Source organism: Carassius gibelio, chromosome B22 (assembly GCF_023724105.1).
Source record: "Carassius gibelio isolate Cgi1373 ecotype wild population from Czech Republic chromosome B22, carGib1.2-hapl.c, whole genome shotgun sequence".
NCBI classification, from domain to species: Eukaryota; Metazoa; Chordata; class Actinopteri; order Cypriniformes; family Cyprinidae; genus Carassius; species Carassius gibelio.
This window is the reverse complement of record NC_068417.1, coordinates 21568285-21585432: the sequence shown is the minus strand read 5'-3', so window position 1 is coordinate 21585432 and position 17148 is coordinate 21568285. Positions and strand designations below refer to the sequence as shown.

At 42.2% G+C, this 17148-nt stretch overlaps 1 protein-coding gene across 2 annotated transcripts in view; it reads right to left on the bottom strand.

Annotated features, from left to right (window-relative positions):
• LOC127988038 (BCL-6 corepressor) overlaps window positions 1–12956 on the bottom strand; it is a 44060-nt gene extending 31104 nt beyond the window's left edge. For both annotated transcript variants that reach the window (XM_052590533.1, XM_052590534.1), the window contains exons 1-3: window positions 12183–12956; window positions 4141–4220; window positions 336–3314 (exon numbers count right to left, since the gene is read on the bottom strand). In XM_052590533.1, coding sequence (XP_052446493.1) covers window positions 336–3314; window positions 4141–4143 — 2982 coding nt within the window. In that variant the 5' untranslated portion in view covers window positions 4144–4220; window positions 12183–12956. The remainder of the gene's footprint in view (window positions 1–335; window positions 3315–4140; window positions 4221–12182) is intronic.
• Window positions 12957–17148: the final 4192 nt, after the last annotated feature.

The window sequence follows — 17148 nt, the reverse complement described above, 5'->3', positions numbered from 1 at the left end:
GTGGGTTGCGGAGATCTGTAATTAGCAAGGCGTTCAATATGGAAGTAAGATACGGGTGCCCGTTCAAAGCCGGAACTAAGGTCATTGAGCTATTTTTAAAGAGAAGCTGTAAATCTCAGGATGTCTGAGAACTTTATCTAATTCAATGACAGTTACTGGTACATGAAGAGTTGACCAGGGAACAAAAAATATATAATGTGTTTTTACATTATAGCACTCTTACTTGACCTTATGTGATCTGAATGCTTCTCAAACTGAAAGTGTGACAATGACATGTGACATGCTCTAAAACTTCACAAACATCCCAACTGACATACATGAATTGCACAACTCACCTGCAAAGCTCGCTGTTCCCGGCTTAGTTTACTGGAGTCTGCATACAGCTCAGTGGTGACGCACTTGAAGCGGTCTCCAACATAGCCTGAGGAGTTGGCTATTCTCTTGGCCAAGCTGGATTTCTTGCTTTTAGACAAGCCATGTCCTTCCTCATCATCCTCATGGGACTCTGCATCTTCTGGTACATCCTTGCCCAGGTCCACATATTGTCGATTAGCGTGGTGCCGATCAACCTTGAAATCACCACCATCAGCTCGAGCCCTTTCACCGGAGGTTCTGGCACAGCGCAGTGTCTGCTCTTCCAACATGTCAGGTAGTGGGCTATGCTCAGAGGAGCTTTCCTCACTCTGGCTCTGCACAGGAGAGTCAGACTGTTTCTGTGGCCGAAGCGGACTGCATACCTCTGCCCGCCGCTCTGAATCAGTTGGCCAGGATACGGCAGGCTGGCCGGAGCGCAAAATCTGCATGAGCTCTGGCTCTTTCTCCTCAGAATTACTGCCACTCTCATTCCCCATCCCTGTCCCACTGCCGACTGGCTTAGCTGGCTCTTTGCATTTGGCATCGACAGCAGTATGTTTGTCTGGCTCTGGACTGCCATCTGTGTCATCTTGGACCAGGTCGATACAGACAATCTCCTCTTTATTCACTGTGTGATGCTTACTCTGAGACCTTGAGCCAAAAACTTCTTGCCTCTCTGACTCCCTCTCAGATTTGTAGCTTGGGTCTGTGTCAGTGATGCTTTGGCGCTTGTACAGAGCCTCATTGTGATGCCAAGGCTTGTCCAGGGGTCTGTGCCTCAGTTCCAGACGCTCAGTGACTTTGTGGTCCAGGGGCAGGTGGGGAGACATTAGTGGATGGACCATCTCCTGTGAGTCATGGTAGGTCAGATATTCTCCATGACTGGGTGGGATTCCATATGGGATGCTGGGTTTAGGTGGTAAACGTGCTGAATACAGACTGTTAGTGCTAAGCAGAACAGGATGAGGGTACACTGGCCCTTTTCCTGACAACTGCAAGTGGGAAAGGGAAAGACTCTCGGGTACTGGGTATGAGAGATATCTGTTAGAATATGCTAAGCTGGGAGGAAGATAAGTTTCACCCTGAGGCATGTAGAGATGGCTTGGAGCATGCCCATTTTCCAAATGTGATTGCTGAGGCTTAAAGCCAATTTCAGGGGTTTCAGGTTTTTTGAGTGTCTTTGAGGGCTTTGTAGCTGTTGGGGTCTTTTCTGTTGGGGTGGGAACTGACTTTGGCCATTCTCCGTTATTCTTGGGAGAAGGTGAGACAGATGATGGCCGAGATGCTGTTGTCAAGACAGTAGGGGCAGAACTTGGCATTGAGCCATTGTTTTGGTTGTCAATTCTGGGACACGAGGAACTTCTTGACTGTGGCACCACATGTTCAAGATTCTTATTCTTGATGATGCTGGAGCCTTTGTTTTGACTTGCCTCAGAGCTGATTGTCTGGGTAGGACTTGGCACCACCCAGGAAGATGTTAAAGTGCTTATTATCTCAGGCCTTTCTGGAGTTTTAGAAGAAGTGCTTAATGTAGAGGATGATGGAGAAAGAGTTTCTTTTAAAAGTTCCCTGTTTTGGGAAAGTCCATAACGGGCAGTAGGGGAATAGCCAAGCTTGGCTAAGGCCTCTAATTTTGGGGGGTATCCATTGGTAGGTCCTTCAAAGTCCATGATTTTGGCAGACAAGTCTAAAGGCTTGTCTGCTGGGTCTTTGGTAATAGGCCCCTGTTGAGGTGGTTTCTCAGAAGAGGTCTTAACAGGTGAGCTGCTGCTCTTTCTTTCATTCCCCATACCTCTGTTGGACTCCATGGTTGCCTCTTTGGCTTTGGACTTCTGGCTAGTAGGCCGAATTGGAGAGCGAAGCTCTTTGGACATGCTGCTAATGTATACAGGGTGAGCAACCGATGGTGAAGATGACGAGGATGAGCAAGGACTTCTGTACAGAGGCTTTTGAGATGGGGGAGGGGGTGGTGGTGCTGCAGGCGGCTGAGAGGGACGTTGTGTATGGCGGGGTGGCTGCATTACAAGTGAAGTACATGAGTCTACTGTGACTATGGAACTTGAGCTGCTGCTCACACCAACACTGATACTGTTGCTAACATTGCTGCTAGTGCTGCTTGTGTTTTTGCTGGATGGGGTCCGGATGGACTTGCTGTTGTTGGCACTGTTTCCACTGCTGCTGTGCTGCCTATCACTGGGTGACTGGTGGTGGGGCTGGGTCTGCTGATGTATGGTCTGCTGACCAAATGCTGAGGGCTCATGGTGAATCCTTGGACCAATACTCTGTATCGTTTTGTCCTGGTGGTGCATCATAGGTGACAATGCAGAAGGGGCAACAGTCGCAGTGGGGATCCTGAGAGGAGGAGCAAGGGGTGAAGATATAGGTGCAGGGGGATAGGGGGGCATGTAAAACAAGCGCTCCGTACCAGCTGCACTGCCTCCTGCACATAAAGACTGGTAGGCCAGATGCTGGGGAAGGTAAGGTGGCGGTTGTGACAGGATTGATGCTTTATACATGTTCAAAGTAGTGTATTTACTGGAGTCTAAGAAGGAGTACATTCCAACTTCATGGTAGGGATTCATCCAGGGAACCCGCAGATAGCTGCTACCACCATTGAGACTCAATTCTGGGGGCTTATCTGCTGGTATGACCCGTCTGTCCAACCCTAAAGCATCTGCACCAGTCCCAGGCAAAATCAGTGGCTTTTGAATCCCAGGAGGGGAACTTTTATAAAGTCCAACGTAACTGTTTGCGTTTTTTCTGCTGTCGAGAGACACATCTGGTTTGTAGAGCAAGTCAGGGATCCTGTCACCAACATAGCCCTTTTCGGTTGGCAGGGTCCGAATTCCTGGTGGATAAATCATCCCGCCATGAACATGGAGGCTCTCCCGCATCAGGCTGGCCCGATCGATGCCAAGTGCACTGAGAGGGTTCATTCTGCAGGTTGTACTCGCATCCACCTTGGACAAAAGAGCAAAGAGTGGTAAGTGTGGGAGGAGAGGGAGTGCAGAATAAGACAACAAACAAAGAGCAATAAGATTCAGACAATGAATAGACAAGTGAACAAAAGGCCAATACAGATTAACAGCAGGTTCAATCCATCCAATCTTTATCGCCCTTCACTAAATGAGAGGGCATATTTATCACTGAAATAAGAGACTGCATGTGATAAGGAACACAAAAATGAATCACAGCACATGACAGACACCACAAGTGGTCATTTTATATAAACATCAGACTCTCTTATTAAAAGGTCATAGAGAAAAGCATCTCCAAGCATCTCTTTCTAATCGCAAACTGATTCATACAAAGCAATCTGATGATATTCCCACAACCTTAAAAAAGCTAATAGGAAACTGCAAGGACGTCACAACACATTGCACTAGTCAAGGTCAGAACAGGCGAATGCAGAAAATGTTTTTAAATGTCAGCTTCAGCAAGGCTATAGTGTGAGAAACGCAGCAGCCTTGATGTATGCTTTCTGGACAGTCCGGAAGACAGCACAGATTGGCCTTCCCATCATACCTGAGAGCGACCTCGGAGTCAAATTATGCCAGTCCTGGCTTGTGCATTCTGAGAGAATGCATCTGTCAACAATGGAAAATGCTAATGCAAGAAAACAGGCTATTACACACTTTGCTAGCATGACAGGTTGATATATTTCAATGTGAGAGGGGATAATTTGAAGTTTGTCTCTGAAATGACACAAAGCTGTTCTCACACGACTAACTAAAAGAGAATATCTGTTGTTTACATGCATGAGTATGTATTAAATGAAATGCTTACCATGCTTTGAATGAGGACTCGATTTATCTGTTAGTTCTCAACAGATTCCCTGGTTTTCACCATCCCATAAGGATAATTTTCTGTTGGAGAAAAACAAAAAGCAAAGATATTATATGCAGCTCTTGAGACAGAATATTTACCACATTCTATTATTTATTCGAATACCGTTTTCATTTCAGGGTAAACACAATGAACCACAGTGAAGATGAACCTTGATCACTGAGTGGAGAAATTGGCATGCTACCACTAACATGAGCAGAAATAGGGAAAATGAGAAACACATCCACATGCCTTCTTCACCACGAATGGTCACCGGGCCACCTGCCTTGTTATCTCAGAGCAAGTGCTCTGATAAGGAATCCCTCTGTGTTCTGTACTCACAGAAACCAATGTGTGTGTGTTTGGGGGGTGGGGGGGTCTATCATTACAGCGGAGAAATCAGCAATCAAAAGCCGCCCCCTCCCCCCAAAATACTGCCGCCCAGCCCCACGGCTTGGCAAGACATTACAGCGGAGCTTTGTTGAGTAGGCGAGCAGCGCCTCTGTTATTGATGGCTCTACAGACTCCACATTTCAATAACGCAGACCCAGAGCTTATCTAGAGACATGGCCACAGTCGCTGCTATTGAAGGAGTGAGACAGTTTGCCCTCTGTCATCAATCAAACCAACCTACACACATACACACACACAGATGTGCATGAATCACTCCCATAGCAACCTGTCCTGCACAACAGCTTTAATGCATAAGCAGAATGTAATAATACAAGTACAATCTATCCCTAAAAGCGGTTGCATTTATGCAAAACAGTAAAAGATGCATTGCTATTCAGGCCAAGCACATGCACGTGAGGAGCCCTCTTGCATTTACAGCGAAGTTGAATTATTGTCCTATAACTACACCAGCATTAAGCCGCCATTAAACTTAATAAACGTAAATTCTGCCCCTGTTCCCGGAGCGTGTGCCCCCCTTCCCCCATGCATGCTCCTCTGCTCGCAAAGCCTAATCCGACCCTGCCGTGGGGAGCGCAGCAGAAACCCACTCGCCTTGGCTATTCAGTCACGTTCTCTGCGCTCTCATTTTCCGTCCCCTCTGTGACCCGCTCTTTCATTGCGCCAGCGGGGGCGAGGACATTATGCATTTGAGGGGCGCTTCGGTAAGAGGGGTACTCACCCCCCACGGAGGAAAGAAACCTCCGCTCTCAAAGACATCAATCACAAGCCATGCTCGCCGGGCGCTTTGTCTGCCATTTAATGCAGGTGAACCACTGAATCGAGCTGCATGGGCTGTTTTAACTTTGTTTCTAATCACCTTGGCTTTCAAACTAAAGACTATACAAAAGTCAAACTTTGCTACGTATTTTACGTTCTTAAACCCGCCATTATTATTTAATGCATGGGACAGAAACGGAGTTGGTTTGTCGTTCATGCTGCTCAATTTTGCAGCGCGTAATGCTCGGCTCACTTTAAAGCAAATAGACCGTGGAGGTAATGCGCAAAATTATTAAGCAACACATTCTAATTATTATATATAGTCTATATGAAAACTAAACGAATTTATTACTAACAAAATAAAAAAAAAAACATTTACAAATATGCATATTATTAACAAATAAATATATTTTTTTCTCTTTAAATGTGTCATTTTACATGCAAGAATAAAAAAAAGACCAAAACAACTATAGGCCTAATGCTTAATATTTTTTTACCAGTAAATATTTTCAATACCTAGGCTACTCAATGACTTTTGCGTGACAGTGTGGCACGGATGAGCCAAAGGCAGTAGGCCTACCAGGCGTGAAAGCTGTTGCATCTGCTCGGTGTTGTTGATAGAAGAACACGAGATGATGTTATAAAGTGTGCGGCGCATGAAAGAGAGTGTTAAATGTTTAGCTCCTGAGGTGTGAGTTTTTGCAGTAAGGCCTCGAGTGCAGAGAAAGGAAGGCCGCTGAGATCTCCACCTAGGAGCCCCAGAGGCCCGCCATCGGCTCTCCAACCCTGGCAGATCGCCAAGTCTATCGTCGACACTCTCTAAAGTGGCAGTAAAATGTTTTATAATATCCGTAAGCAGGAGATAAAGACAAAGCCGAACGAAGGGGGAAATACAAGGACAAAAGCGTTTCAACACATGTGAAATGTAGGCCTATACCCTACTTAAATGTATCGCATGCCTCCTGAAAAGGCATGTATACAGCCCTTATATAAAGATGATTTTTCATTAAAGCGCCTCATTTCAAAGAGAACTTTGCAGTGAAAGGTATGAGCTTATCTTTATTACCTCAAACGCAAAGCGTCCAATGTCTAACTGAAAATGAACCTGTCATAGGCCTCAAGGTGCCCCGGGTAAAATGTCCGTCCATGTTACTGACACTCGTACATAAATTATCCTAGATTATAGCTAAGGCCAAACTCAGACGTGGTATGTGTACATTTTGACACTTTCCATATTTTAAATAAAGCAGAATATTTATTATTTTCCATTTTAAATGAATCTAAGATGCACTTCTGCAGCAATTTACTTTTAGAAAACAAACATATAATTTTAGGGGAAAGTACTTTTATAAATACTTCCACCGCAACGTCATTTTATGCAGCATCTGAAATAACTTTTGCGTTTAGCATTCTGTGATTGAAATGACAGGTTGAACATTGCGTTGCAAATTTCATACGCTGCATAGTCTGTATCTTAGAACTTTCTTAAATACACACATTTAAATAATATTTCCATACTTGACACACCAAACTAAAAATGACTAATTTTCACACAGTAGGTTAAATATTGATATAGTGACTGTTCGGGTTAGCCTAATTTCATGTAACTTTCAGTTAAAAATATATATATATGTCTGGAAGAATATATATATATAATATTCTCTGTATCTTTTAGTCAAAGGGTCAGTCAACGTGCATGTTTCACATCCCATTACAACGAGACAAAACTTTTCATTTTTCAATGCGCACATGCATTGGCTGGCCCATATACATAAAAAAAGACAAAAACAAAACATTCCGCGGGAAGGGCTCGGATATTTAAGACGCAACGTGTACAAAAGTGATTATTTGCCTGCAGACATTCAGCTGCGAGAAGCGATACGAATTGCTGCGAGCCCCACGCGCTGGCAGCGCACACATATTCCGCGTGCGGCCCCCGCAGCCATTCCTCTCTCTCTCTCTCTCTCTCTCTCGCTCACCTCCCCGTCTGCCGAGTGTGTGCTCTGCGCTGCTCTGAAATGGAGGGTTGCGTGCGTGTACTCTAGAGACTAGCGCTGGCTCTAGACAACCCTCTCTCTCTCTCTGCCTGTCTTTTCTCTTCTTGCTTGCGAATACAAATCGATACGAACTGGGTGCTCCGAGACTTGGGACCCGAGAACTTCTTTTCGGAACTAGATCCTTTTTTAAACTGGAGTGACATTCGATTCAGTCAAAGGTTCTTGAACTTGCATCCCTCCACCGATGTAAACCCTGCGCCTTTTATTGCGTTAATATTAATCGGTACCAGAAGTTCACTGCTGAATTGACAGTGCGAAACCTTATAGCACGACAGTTCCCAGTGAGTCATATGCACTTGTGATTCAGTGGGACTGAATGAATCTGATTCATTTACAATTAGTCATGTTCCAACTTCCATCTGAAAGGCTCGTAAAATGGCAAGACGTGAAAACTGCATTTTTTTTTCTCCCCAAACATTTAAAAAGTCCTAAAAGAACCTTTCATGAAGAGTTAAGGATGCAAAACAGTCACAATTCTTACGATTCCCGTACCCTATTAAATTCCAGACGCCCCAACTTTACTCATCAATAAATATATCTTGCCATCAGCCTTGTTAGGTGACACATTTTGTTGTGTTATTAAAATAGACCACATGTGAATTCAGATTAATATTTAAAGGTCTAATATGGATAGCTCAATGTGTGGATGAAGCAACAAAGGATTTCACATATCTTTTATTGCTTCTAAGCATGACCTCTTCAGGGTGTGTGGTTCTGTTTTAATTGAGAGTGGTGTCTATGTAGGATGACTTTGCAGCTCATTGCGTGCTGTTAATCGTTTAACTAATATACCATTCTCCACCATAATAAGGAGAGACACGACTAATAGCTGTTTAATAAAGGAGGTAACCTAGATGGTTTGCTATGAGAAAAAAACATCCTTTGTGGAAGTTGCGCTTCTCCTTTTCGGTTCCAAGTTGAACCTAAAGTGACTGGCATTTTCAAAGCACGTCTTTATAATCTATTATCTCTAATACGGTGTACGCGTTTCAAAAATCCCAGCTTTTAACTTGTGAGAAAAAAAAGAAAGAAAAGAAAACAATGTATCCATGGGTAGGCGTCGCTCCGGGAGCGCGCAGCGATCCGTGCACGCCGGGGCTCCTGCTGCAGCACAAAAGCTCAGTGAAGCGAAGAGAAGAGCTCTCCCGTTTCAGCGCGCGCCGTCCCGCGGGACCGCTCGGACCGAGAAGAGACTTCAATCAAACCGTGACGTCTCCAGCGGGAGCCAAACTCCGAAATCCGATCCGCGCCGCGTCTCTCCACCCTCACACGAACTAAAACGCTGGCGAATAGAGCCAAACGGACTGCCAAGACAAAAGCAAACTCTGGCAATACGAATTAGTAAAGAAATCAACTCTGTGGGGATGTCTGCTCACGGGTGCCTAGGTGTTAAACACTTAATATTTAACATTTAGCCCAAATCTTTTGCTAATTGTTTTTATTATTATTATTAGATGATGAATTGATTTGTGTTGACATTATGTGCAAAGGGTCATGGATTGCTCCAGATTCATTTCAGAAACACAAACTAAAGTTCTAACCAATAGCAAAAGTTATTATAAATACACACACACACACACACACATACATTATATATGTATATATATATATATATATATATATATATATATATATATATATATATATATATATATATACTAAAATAAACAGAAAATAAGCTTTTGTCCCAAAGAACTTTACTTATCCTTTTTATGTCATTTGTTTCTGCCGGGATACACCTCGAGGCCAGAGCACAATTCAATCACACATTTAAACAAAAACTAAAATATGAATTCTCCATATAGCGTTAAGTCGTCATCTATTTTGTTAAACACTAAATAACCCGTGGGCTGGCCTCTAGGGTGTCTCCGTAACCTCTAATGCAGCCAAACTCTGTTATTTGGCTCATTTTGATTTCCGCCAGATTCAAGGCCAACATCAATCACTTAAAATAATGTGTGAGCTGTGGCACCGGTTTAACTCAGGCCATGACTTGCCGGTCTGGATTCCACCCGCGGGTGGGTTATATCTATAGAGCATTACAACACGGGGCAGACATGTCACACTTTCTCTCTTGCAGATCTGACTGTGCCATCGGAATATAGGCTGGTCTGTCTCCAGCAGACAGGCTCGGCGGGTGAGGAGACCGTGCAGGCGTGAGCTCACACTGAGCTGACGGGCTATAAATAAACAAACCCGGGGAGCTGGGGGTCTCAGCGGGGCGAGTCGGGGGAGTGGACGACATTCACGGAGGAAGACAACCGGTATTCGCTGCAATCTTGAAATGCATTAATAAAAAAATAAAAAAGATTTTAAAAAATTAGGCTAAATAAATGCATGCATAGCGTGTTAAAATAAAAAGTCTTCAGTCTAAAAAGTTAGTATAATTTAAGAGAATACAAAACTGAACCGCTTTATGGAAGCTTCGATTAGGTTGTATTGAACAGAATGAAACAAATATTGAGCAGATTGTCGGCTTTTATATAACACTAAATCTGTCATTAGTTCCACTCTATAAAGTTTGCAATGTTTGATTTGCAAAGTAAAAAGTCTTATTCAGTTTAATGCTTTAGTTAATGTGTGTGTGTGTGTGTAGGCCTACACACACACGAATTAAGGTTCCAATTACAAGCTAACATGGTTTTGTGTTGTTTTCATATTTTTCGCATTTGAGGGCAACAAAGAACTTCTCACACTGTCTGGTTCTTCAGAAGAAAATATCTGTAGGCCTACACGAAATAACCCCAAAACTTAAAGCCTACATTGATCTAAAGAACTTATAAATATGATATCAAGCACTCTGAATCTACAAAGATCCAATGGGCCAACTCAAAAACTTCTACAGCCGAATGGGTCTTATTGGGAATCAATCACAAGAGCTGTTGTGGAATAGCTTGGGAACGCGTTAAGAGTGCAGCGATGCGCGTCAGATTGAAATGCGCTTTTTAAATTGACAGTGTGATTGAGTCAGGCTAAAACACTGGAAACACCCCCCCCAAAAAAAACTGCAGTAGCCGTTTTGACAAGACTATGAAAATACGGATGGATCCAGGGCTTTTCTTTCCACCAGGATTCATACGGATACGCTCTGACATGTTTGATTAATAGCGTCCACGGCGCTTTAATTATGCAGAATAGCACGTCGCGAGCATTTAGAAAGGAGACTCCTGTGAAAAATTAACCCACGGGGTTGACTACAAAAAAGCAGGCCAGTAACTTCGGGCCTAAGTTTGCCTCAGCATAACCAACAACAACGTATTTTCACTTTAGCGAAACTATTTTATTTCTGATTTACGAAACTCTTTACAAATGCTAATTTCACGCTTTTAATCAGTGGTGATTTAAATAGCACTCATCGAGTCAACCTAGATAGACCTGGGATTATGGGTCTTCTTCAAGGCACGGTGATAATGGTTCATTGATCAGCCCTTGTGGGAACTGAACCTGCAAACTTCCGGATACCATCACAGCTCGGATTCAACCCCGAGGTTTGTTCTCCAAAGCAAAGCATCAGGGTGCGACATCCCAGCATTGTCTGTTATGAGAAAATCGCACGATAGTCTGCGTGACATAGCGAGAGAAATATGTGAAGTGGAGAAAACTAGCGTCAATACGGATGTTTAATGTCCAAACGGCCGCGCCTGTCAAAGACAAAGAGGTTTCTCAAACTTCAAAGCTCTGTGGTGGATTATACACAAAACTGTCAGTGTCCTCACTTAGTAGGAACCGGCAAAGACATTTCCTCCCGTCCCGGACACGAGCCGACAGCGAATAACTTTGAGCGCAAGAAGGTCGCGAAGTGTCTCGTCAACATTCGTGTCGATTCACAAAAAGAGGATTTACAGAAACACGAAGCACTCATACTGGAAACTATCTGGCGTCAATGTCTATCCCAGGCTCCACAAGAAACATTTCATTCATTTTATATGAATCCATAAGCTACTTGTGTCCACAATGTTTCCTTTCAGTCCTCTGACAAAGCTCAGTGAAAACAGAAATGGAGGTGACCTCCAAACGTGCCTACTTGTTTGGAGGTCACATCCCATTCTTGTTTTCTAAGAGTTCTGGAAAAGACCGAAAAGGAGCATTTACTGCAATTTTCACAAGGTTAGCAAGCGTCATATAAAAGGGCGAGGCTCGCGAAATCAATAGCGTGCGCGGTGTATCCCGATCGGAAAAAAGTCCACGCGCCACCGCGAGCGCGCGCTGCCGTCTCATTACTCAACACGAAAAGAAAAAAAAAAATTAACACACGTGAATTTCACAGAAACCAACAGTTCCACAAATCTACGATTTGATTTCGCTATGAATAGGCTGTGATGCACAGTAAAAAGGTCAGCTACTAAAAAGGAAAGTCCCGTAGCATGGGAAACGGTTCGTTAGCTCGTGTAGACTGTCCTCGGACTGACGGGAAAACTAGATAAAATAGATTCATAAAACGAAAAGCAATGTCTGATGTTCATATACGAGCACAAACAACCAGCAAGAAATGTCAACAACATCTCCGCGAGCGCGACACCAGTCAGCCAGGACGCAAAATGTTGAAAACTTATCAGCAAACGCAAGTTTTACAGATAAATGTCAAAACAAGAGTCTATATGCCAAGGTTCGTGGTTTAAAACAGTTTTGGGTATCAAAAACAAACCCTTTTTAGCTTTGCCAAAGGTCCGCACGAAACTGATCGGACGCATTTGCCTAGACTGGACAATGTAACGGAACAAACACATGCAGATAAGCCACGAGAAACACCGATAATAAAGCTTCGAACCGTCTTACCTGAATGTAGTGATGCTTGTTGTTCATCGAGTCGCAGTGAAAGTATGGGGGTTCCTCTTTTAAAATGCACGTTTTCACTTTTTGAGTTTTTTTAAGATATGCAAAGATTCCCGTTAAAACAAAGAGGATGAGATGCCGCTATTGAAAGCCGCATTACTCTGTAGCCTATATAACTCGGGTCACTCTACTAAGCTTAGTTTTCTCTTTGTTTTCAAAGGAAGTCCTTCAGAAGTTCAAAGAATCTCCGGACTTGCCGAGCACGAATATCCATCCACTCCTGAAAAAGCTGTGCACGCGAACAGGAGCTCCGTGTACATCCATGCAGACGCAGTCGAACGTTATTCCTTTGATTCGCAAGAGGACGCACGGCTTCGCCACGAATCGCGTGAATGCACAGGTGGCGAAAGATCCCCGGGGCTCTGGCTGAACTGAACTCGGTCTGCTAGGCTATATGACGCCTCGCAGCGCCATGTTGGGCTCGGGCGAGACAACGAGCGATCGAGAGCCACGCCGCGAGAACGGCGGCAGTGTGTTTGCTCGTGTGTGTGTGCACGGGTCGGTCCTCACACGCACATTCACGGACCACTGGCCAACAAACCCGCCACAAGAACTCTCCTCTCTCTCTTTAATCTCACGGACCGATCGCGGGAAAATTTTCCGTCTCTTTGTCCCGGTTCCGATACGCGATATCGCTGGCGCGCTGAGTGCTTTGCGCGACTGCTGCTTGTGTGTGCGTGTCTTTCCGCGAGCGCGTGCAGCGGGGAATGAAAGCTGAGCGCAAGACGCCTGTCTCTCCTTCGCTCTCTCTCTCTCTCACTCACTTACCCAGAAGGCCAGTCGGGGGAACAACCGCAATTACCATAAACCCAGTAGGCTGCGCTCCCTCTGTACGACTCGACGCGCCCGTGTAGAGTACGGCGAGAGGGGGGTGCTTCACACAGCGTACGGGCTCCGTAAACAAAATTAATCGGCAGTGCCGCTGAGAGGCTTCTGGAAAACCACAAAACGGAATTTTTGGCTTATATTAGAAAGAGAGAAGGGAGGTGGTGGGTGGATTTATAGGGTGTTTTACACATTATAGATGTCTAACATAGATATATATGTGACTTTTTTAAAGCAGAACACATTTGTATTTTACACCTTTGAAACAAAGATTGATAAATCGTTACAATTCTATCCAACAGAACGCTTTAAACCCTCGTTCACTGTTTTTGAGCACATTAAGACGTAGGCCTACCCAAAATAAAATAGATTTTATATATATTAAAAATCGTATAGCAGGTATAATTGTGGTTATACGAAATAAAAATAATTAATTAGTTGTTGGAATGTGATCAGAAATGCACTTAGGCCTACATCAAAAAAAGTAAAAAAATTGACAGAGACTTCGCTAGAGCCAAATATGAACCAGTAGCCAAAGTTTTTTTTTTTTTCAAATTACTGTCATGTAAAATGTTAGGCTAAAGGGACACATTAATGGTGCTAATGATATGGATAAACTTAAAATGTTTATGGAATAAAACGTTCTTATAGTGCAACATTGTTTAAAGATGCTGAAATCCTCAGGATGTTTTAAGTGCTAAAAACATTTTTGCGAACCTGGGGGGTAAAAAAAATTACTCGAACTAGCAAATTCCTACAAAAACAAAAAATTCCTAGCAAGTTCCCAGAACCTAAATTTGAATGTTTGAAATACATTCCATTTTACAGCATTTAGAATGTTTTCAGAACATTCAGATGTTAGCTAGGATGACGTATGTTTACATTTAAATAAGTACTCATTTAAATAGAATACTAGTAAATGTGGCTGATGTTTGTGGCCGCTCTGCACGAGAGGCTGTTTTGGTCGCGCCTCGGAGAGGAGCGGGATAATCGCGCGAGCTGCGTGTGTAACAGGATTGCTCGGGGCTTTGACGGAGGATGTATTGGCCAGCGCCTGACGGGCAAACCCTTCCCCCACACGCGAGCATCATCCCCGGGGGAGGCGACCTGGAGGTCACAGCGCTGGGGAACGCGCTTAAAGAGCTCGGGAACGTGCTCAGAGTCCTATATGCGCAGGCGAACGACTGGTGTTTGAACAAAACTCGGGAATGAAAATGAAAATATTCATCAATTCTGTATCTAGATAGATGCCATGATCCAGAAATGTTTTAAAGTCTGATGCCATTTAAAATCTTTTGAAGTGTTATGATTGTGTCTAATATCTTGGTCCAAACTACAGGTTGGTGTTTTTGTCAAATAAACGTGAAAAAAGGTCATGTTATATCGTGACTTGTGTTGGATAGCCATTTGGAATTCTTATTTTAGAAAATCTATAAATAGAATAAAACCAATCTGATTTTGGGTCTCAAGTAATTTATCTAGTGTAAATATTGTAGTATGAAATCCCGCCTAAGCATCCAACTAGAATTAACCAGTAGCAAACGAGACCCAAATTCAATCAAAACAGACACTATTTGAAGACTATAAAAAGTACAATTCTGAAGAGATAATAAAAGACAATGATAATGTTATCTACTGATAAGAAAGAGACAATGCGTCTCTGATGAAAAATGTGAGAATGTATATGAGAGTATGAACGAATTATGTTGATGTTTTCAGAGACTGGGACATACATATTTAAACAACGGGCACTCCCGAATCTCCTCAAATGAATCCCGAAATAAACAGGCCATTAGGCCTAATTTAACACGGGATATTAGAATTCTTCAGCTGGCACAAACGCTCCCCATTCATTAAACTCTAAATAAATAAGAGGCGAGTGTGGTGGGCTTTTGTGTTGTTGTTTAATCTGATCTCTTCAAGGCCGCCCCTACCTTCCCCCATGCAGCCTTCATTTATACATGCATGGGGTCTCTCTCAAACCCCCGTCCCACCCTCTTCAGCTCTCCATTGTGTTCAGTGCCCGAGGCGCCGTGCTTCGCGTTTTCTCGCGGAATAAAGAGACGGAGGAAGAGGAAGAGACGAGTGAGAGGCCATCAGCGCCGGTGTTAATGTCCGCGCGTCGAGAGGATGACACTTGCAGGCGTCATCTGTCACTCAAACCTTTCACAGCAGCAGAGAACGGGCCGAGTCACCGGAGAATACTCCAGAAATACTTCATATGTGCCTCTATCTATCTATCTTTCTATCTGTCTGTCTGTCTGTCTAACTATCTATTGTATCGTTCTATCCTTCCGTCAGATTTAGCTTTATTGACATGGTAAATAAATAAAATAAAATATTTAAAAATAAAGACAAAAGCTCTACAATACTTAAAGTTATTCAAAATACATATAAAAAAACATACAAAAAATATAAAATACAAAGTTTAAAAATTACTGGAAAAATAAACTATCATTAATGCCACAATTGCTGAAAACAGAAGTGTTGTCATAATAAATAAATAATTAAATTTGTAGGCCTACTTATTTTAATAATAATCATATATATTTTATATATGTGTGTGTGTTAATTAATTACAAAAAACACCAAAATTATCAAATAAATAAATAAAGTTTTTATTGGTATACATGGCTTGGTACAATGTTTTATTACTATTACTAACACTTAAATAAACAAACAAATAAATAAAATTGTTTAATATTAATAATAATAAAAATACAAAAACAAGTTTTTACACAATATTGTATTATTGTAACTTTAAAATAAACAATACATTTGCTTATTATATATATATATATATATATATATATATATACACACACACACACACACACACACACACACACACACACACATATGTGTATATATATATATATATATATATATATATATATATATATATATATATATATATATATATATTATATCATATATTTGTTGAAAGATACATTTTCATATAGAATAACACTGACACAATATTTAAAATATTTATGATTCATAATTACCTTTAAAATAATAATAATTATTACTATTTATCTAATAATATCATACACTTCTCTAATAATAATAATAATAATAATAATAATTCCTCATAGCGCTTTTCTGGGCACTAGAAGGGGGAATCTCCTCAACCACCACCAGTGATTATTACTGTAGGCTATATACTGTATATTATAACTGTAATTAATAATGTACATGCTCATGGATGACACGGAACTCCAGGCAGACTTCTGCAGCGTTGCCCTGTCAGGGTCATTGTGTCGGCAGTGTCCCGTTGGGTGGGCCGATGGCTGGGTCAGTCTAATTGTCTGCTATTGAATTACCTAATGGAATGTGAAAATCAGAGGAGGCGTGTCACGGGGTCGCGCTCAGCGCGCTCCAGTCCCGCTGCTCAGGGCGAGAGCAAGACACTGTGCGGGACGAAATCTCCTCCGCGGGCAAGAGACGGGGAACCGTGCTTTTGAAACGATCATGTTAAATGGATTATGTTGTGGGTGCTATTTTTGATGTTTGTTATTGACTAAAAGACCAAAGCAAATTATGTATGCAGCCCATGTGTGTTTTGAACCTAGAAGGTTAATTGTAGTGTAACAGCTAAACTCTTACACTAGCATTTTAATAATTCTTTTACCATTGTAGTTCTAAACATTCTATGTTTATATGGTATATATTTATGCATGCAGCATTTATAACTTTAACTGAAAGAGCATGCAGAAAGTGTGTAGTGTGTCAAAAGACCTATAATATACCCTTTCTCAATGCCAATTTCAATGTTTTGATGTGTGTGTGTGTGTGTGTGTGTGTATACATATTAGCAGTATTATTTATTATTTATTTACCAAATATATTCTTAACGTCTGATTCATCAACAGTCTGATGACCAGCCTTCAGCTCACTAAGATATGTTTTTTATAAATAACTATCATGCATGCAGCCTTTTTACGTCTCAGACATTATTTTCAATATATACTACTCGTTGACTTATTGACTTATTTTGAAAAAGCATGAGTCATATAATGCTTCTCGGCCGAACACATGACGAAGGTCTGCGTTAGAAGACACGTGAAAATAAAGTGACAGG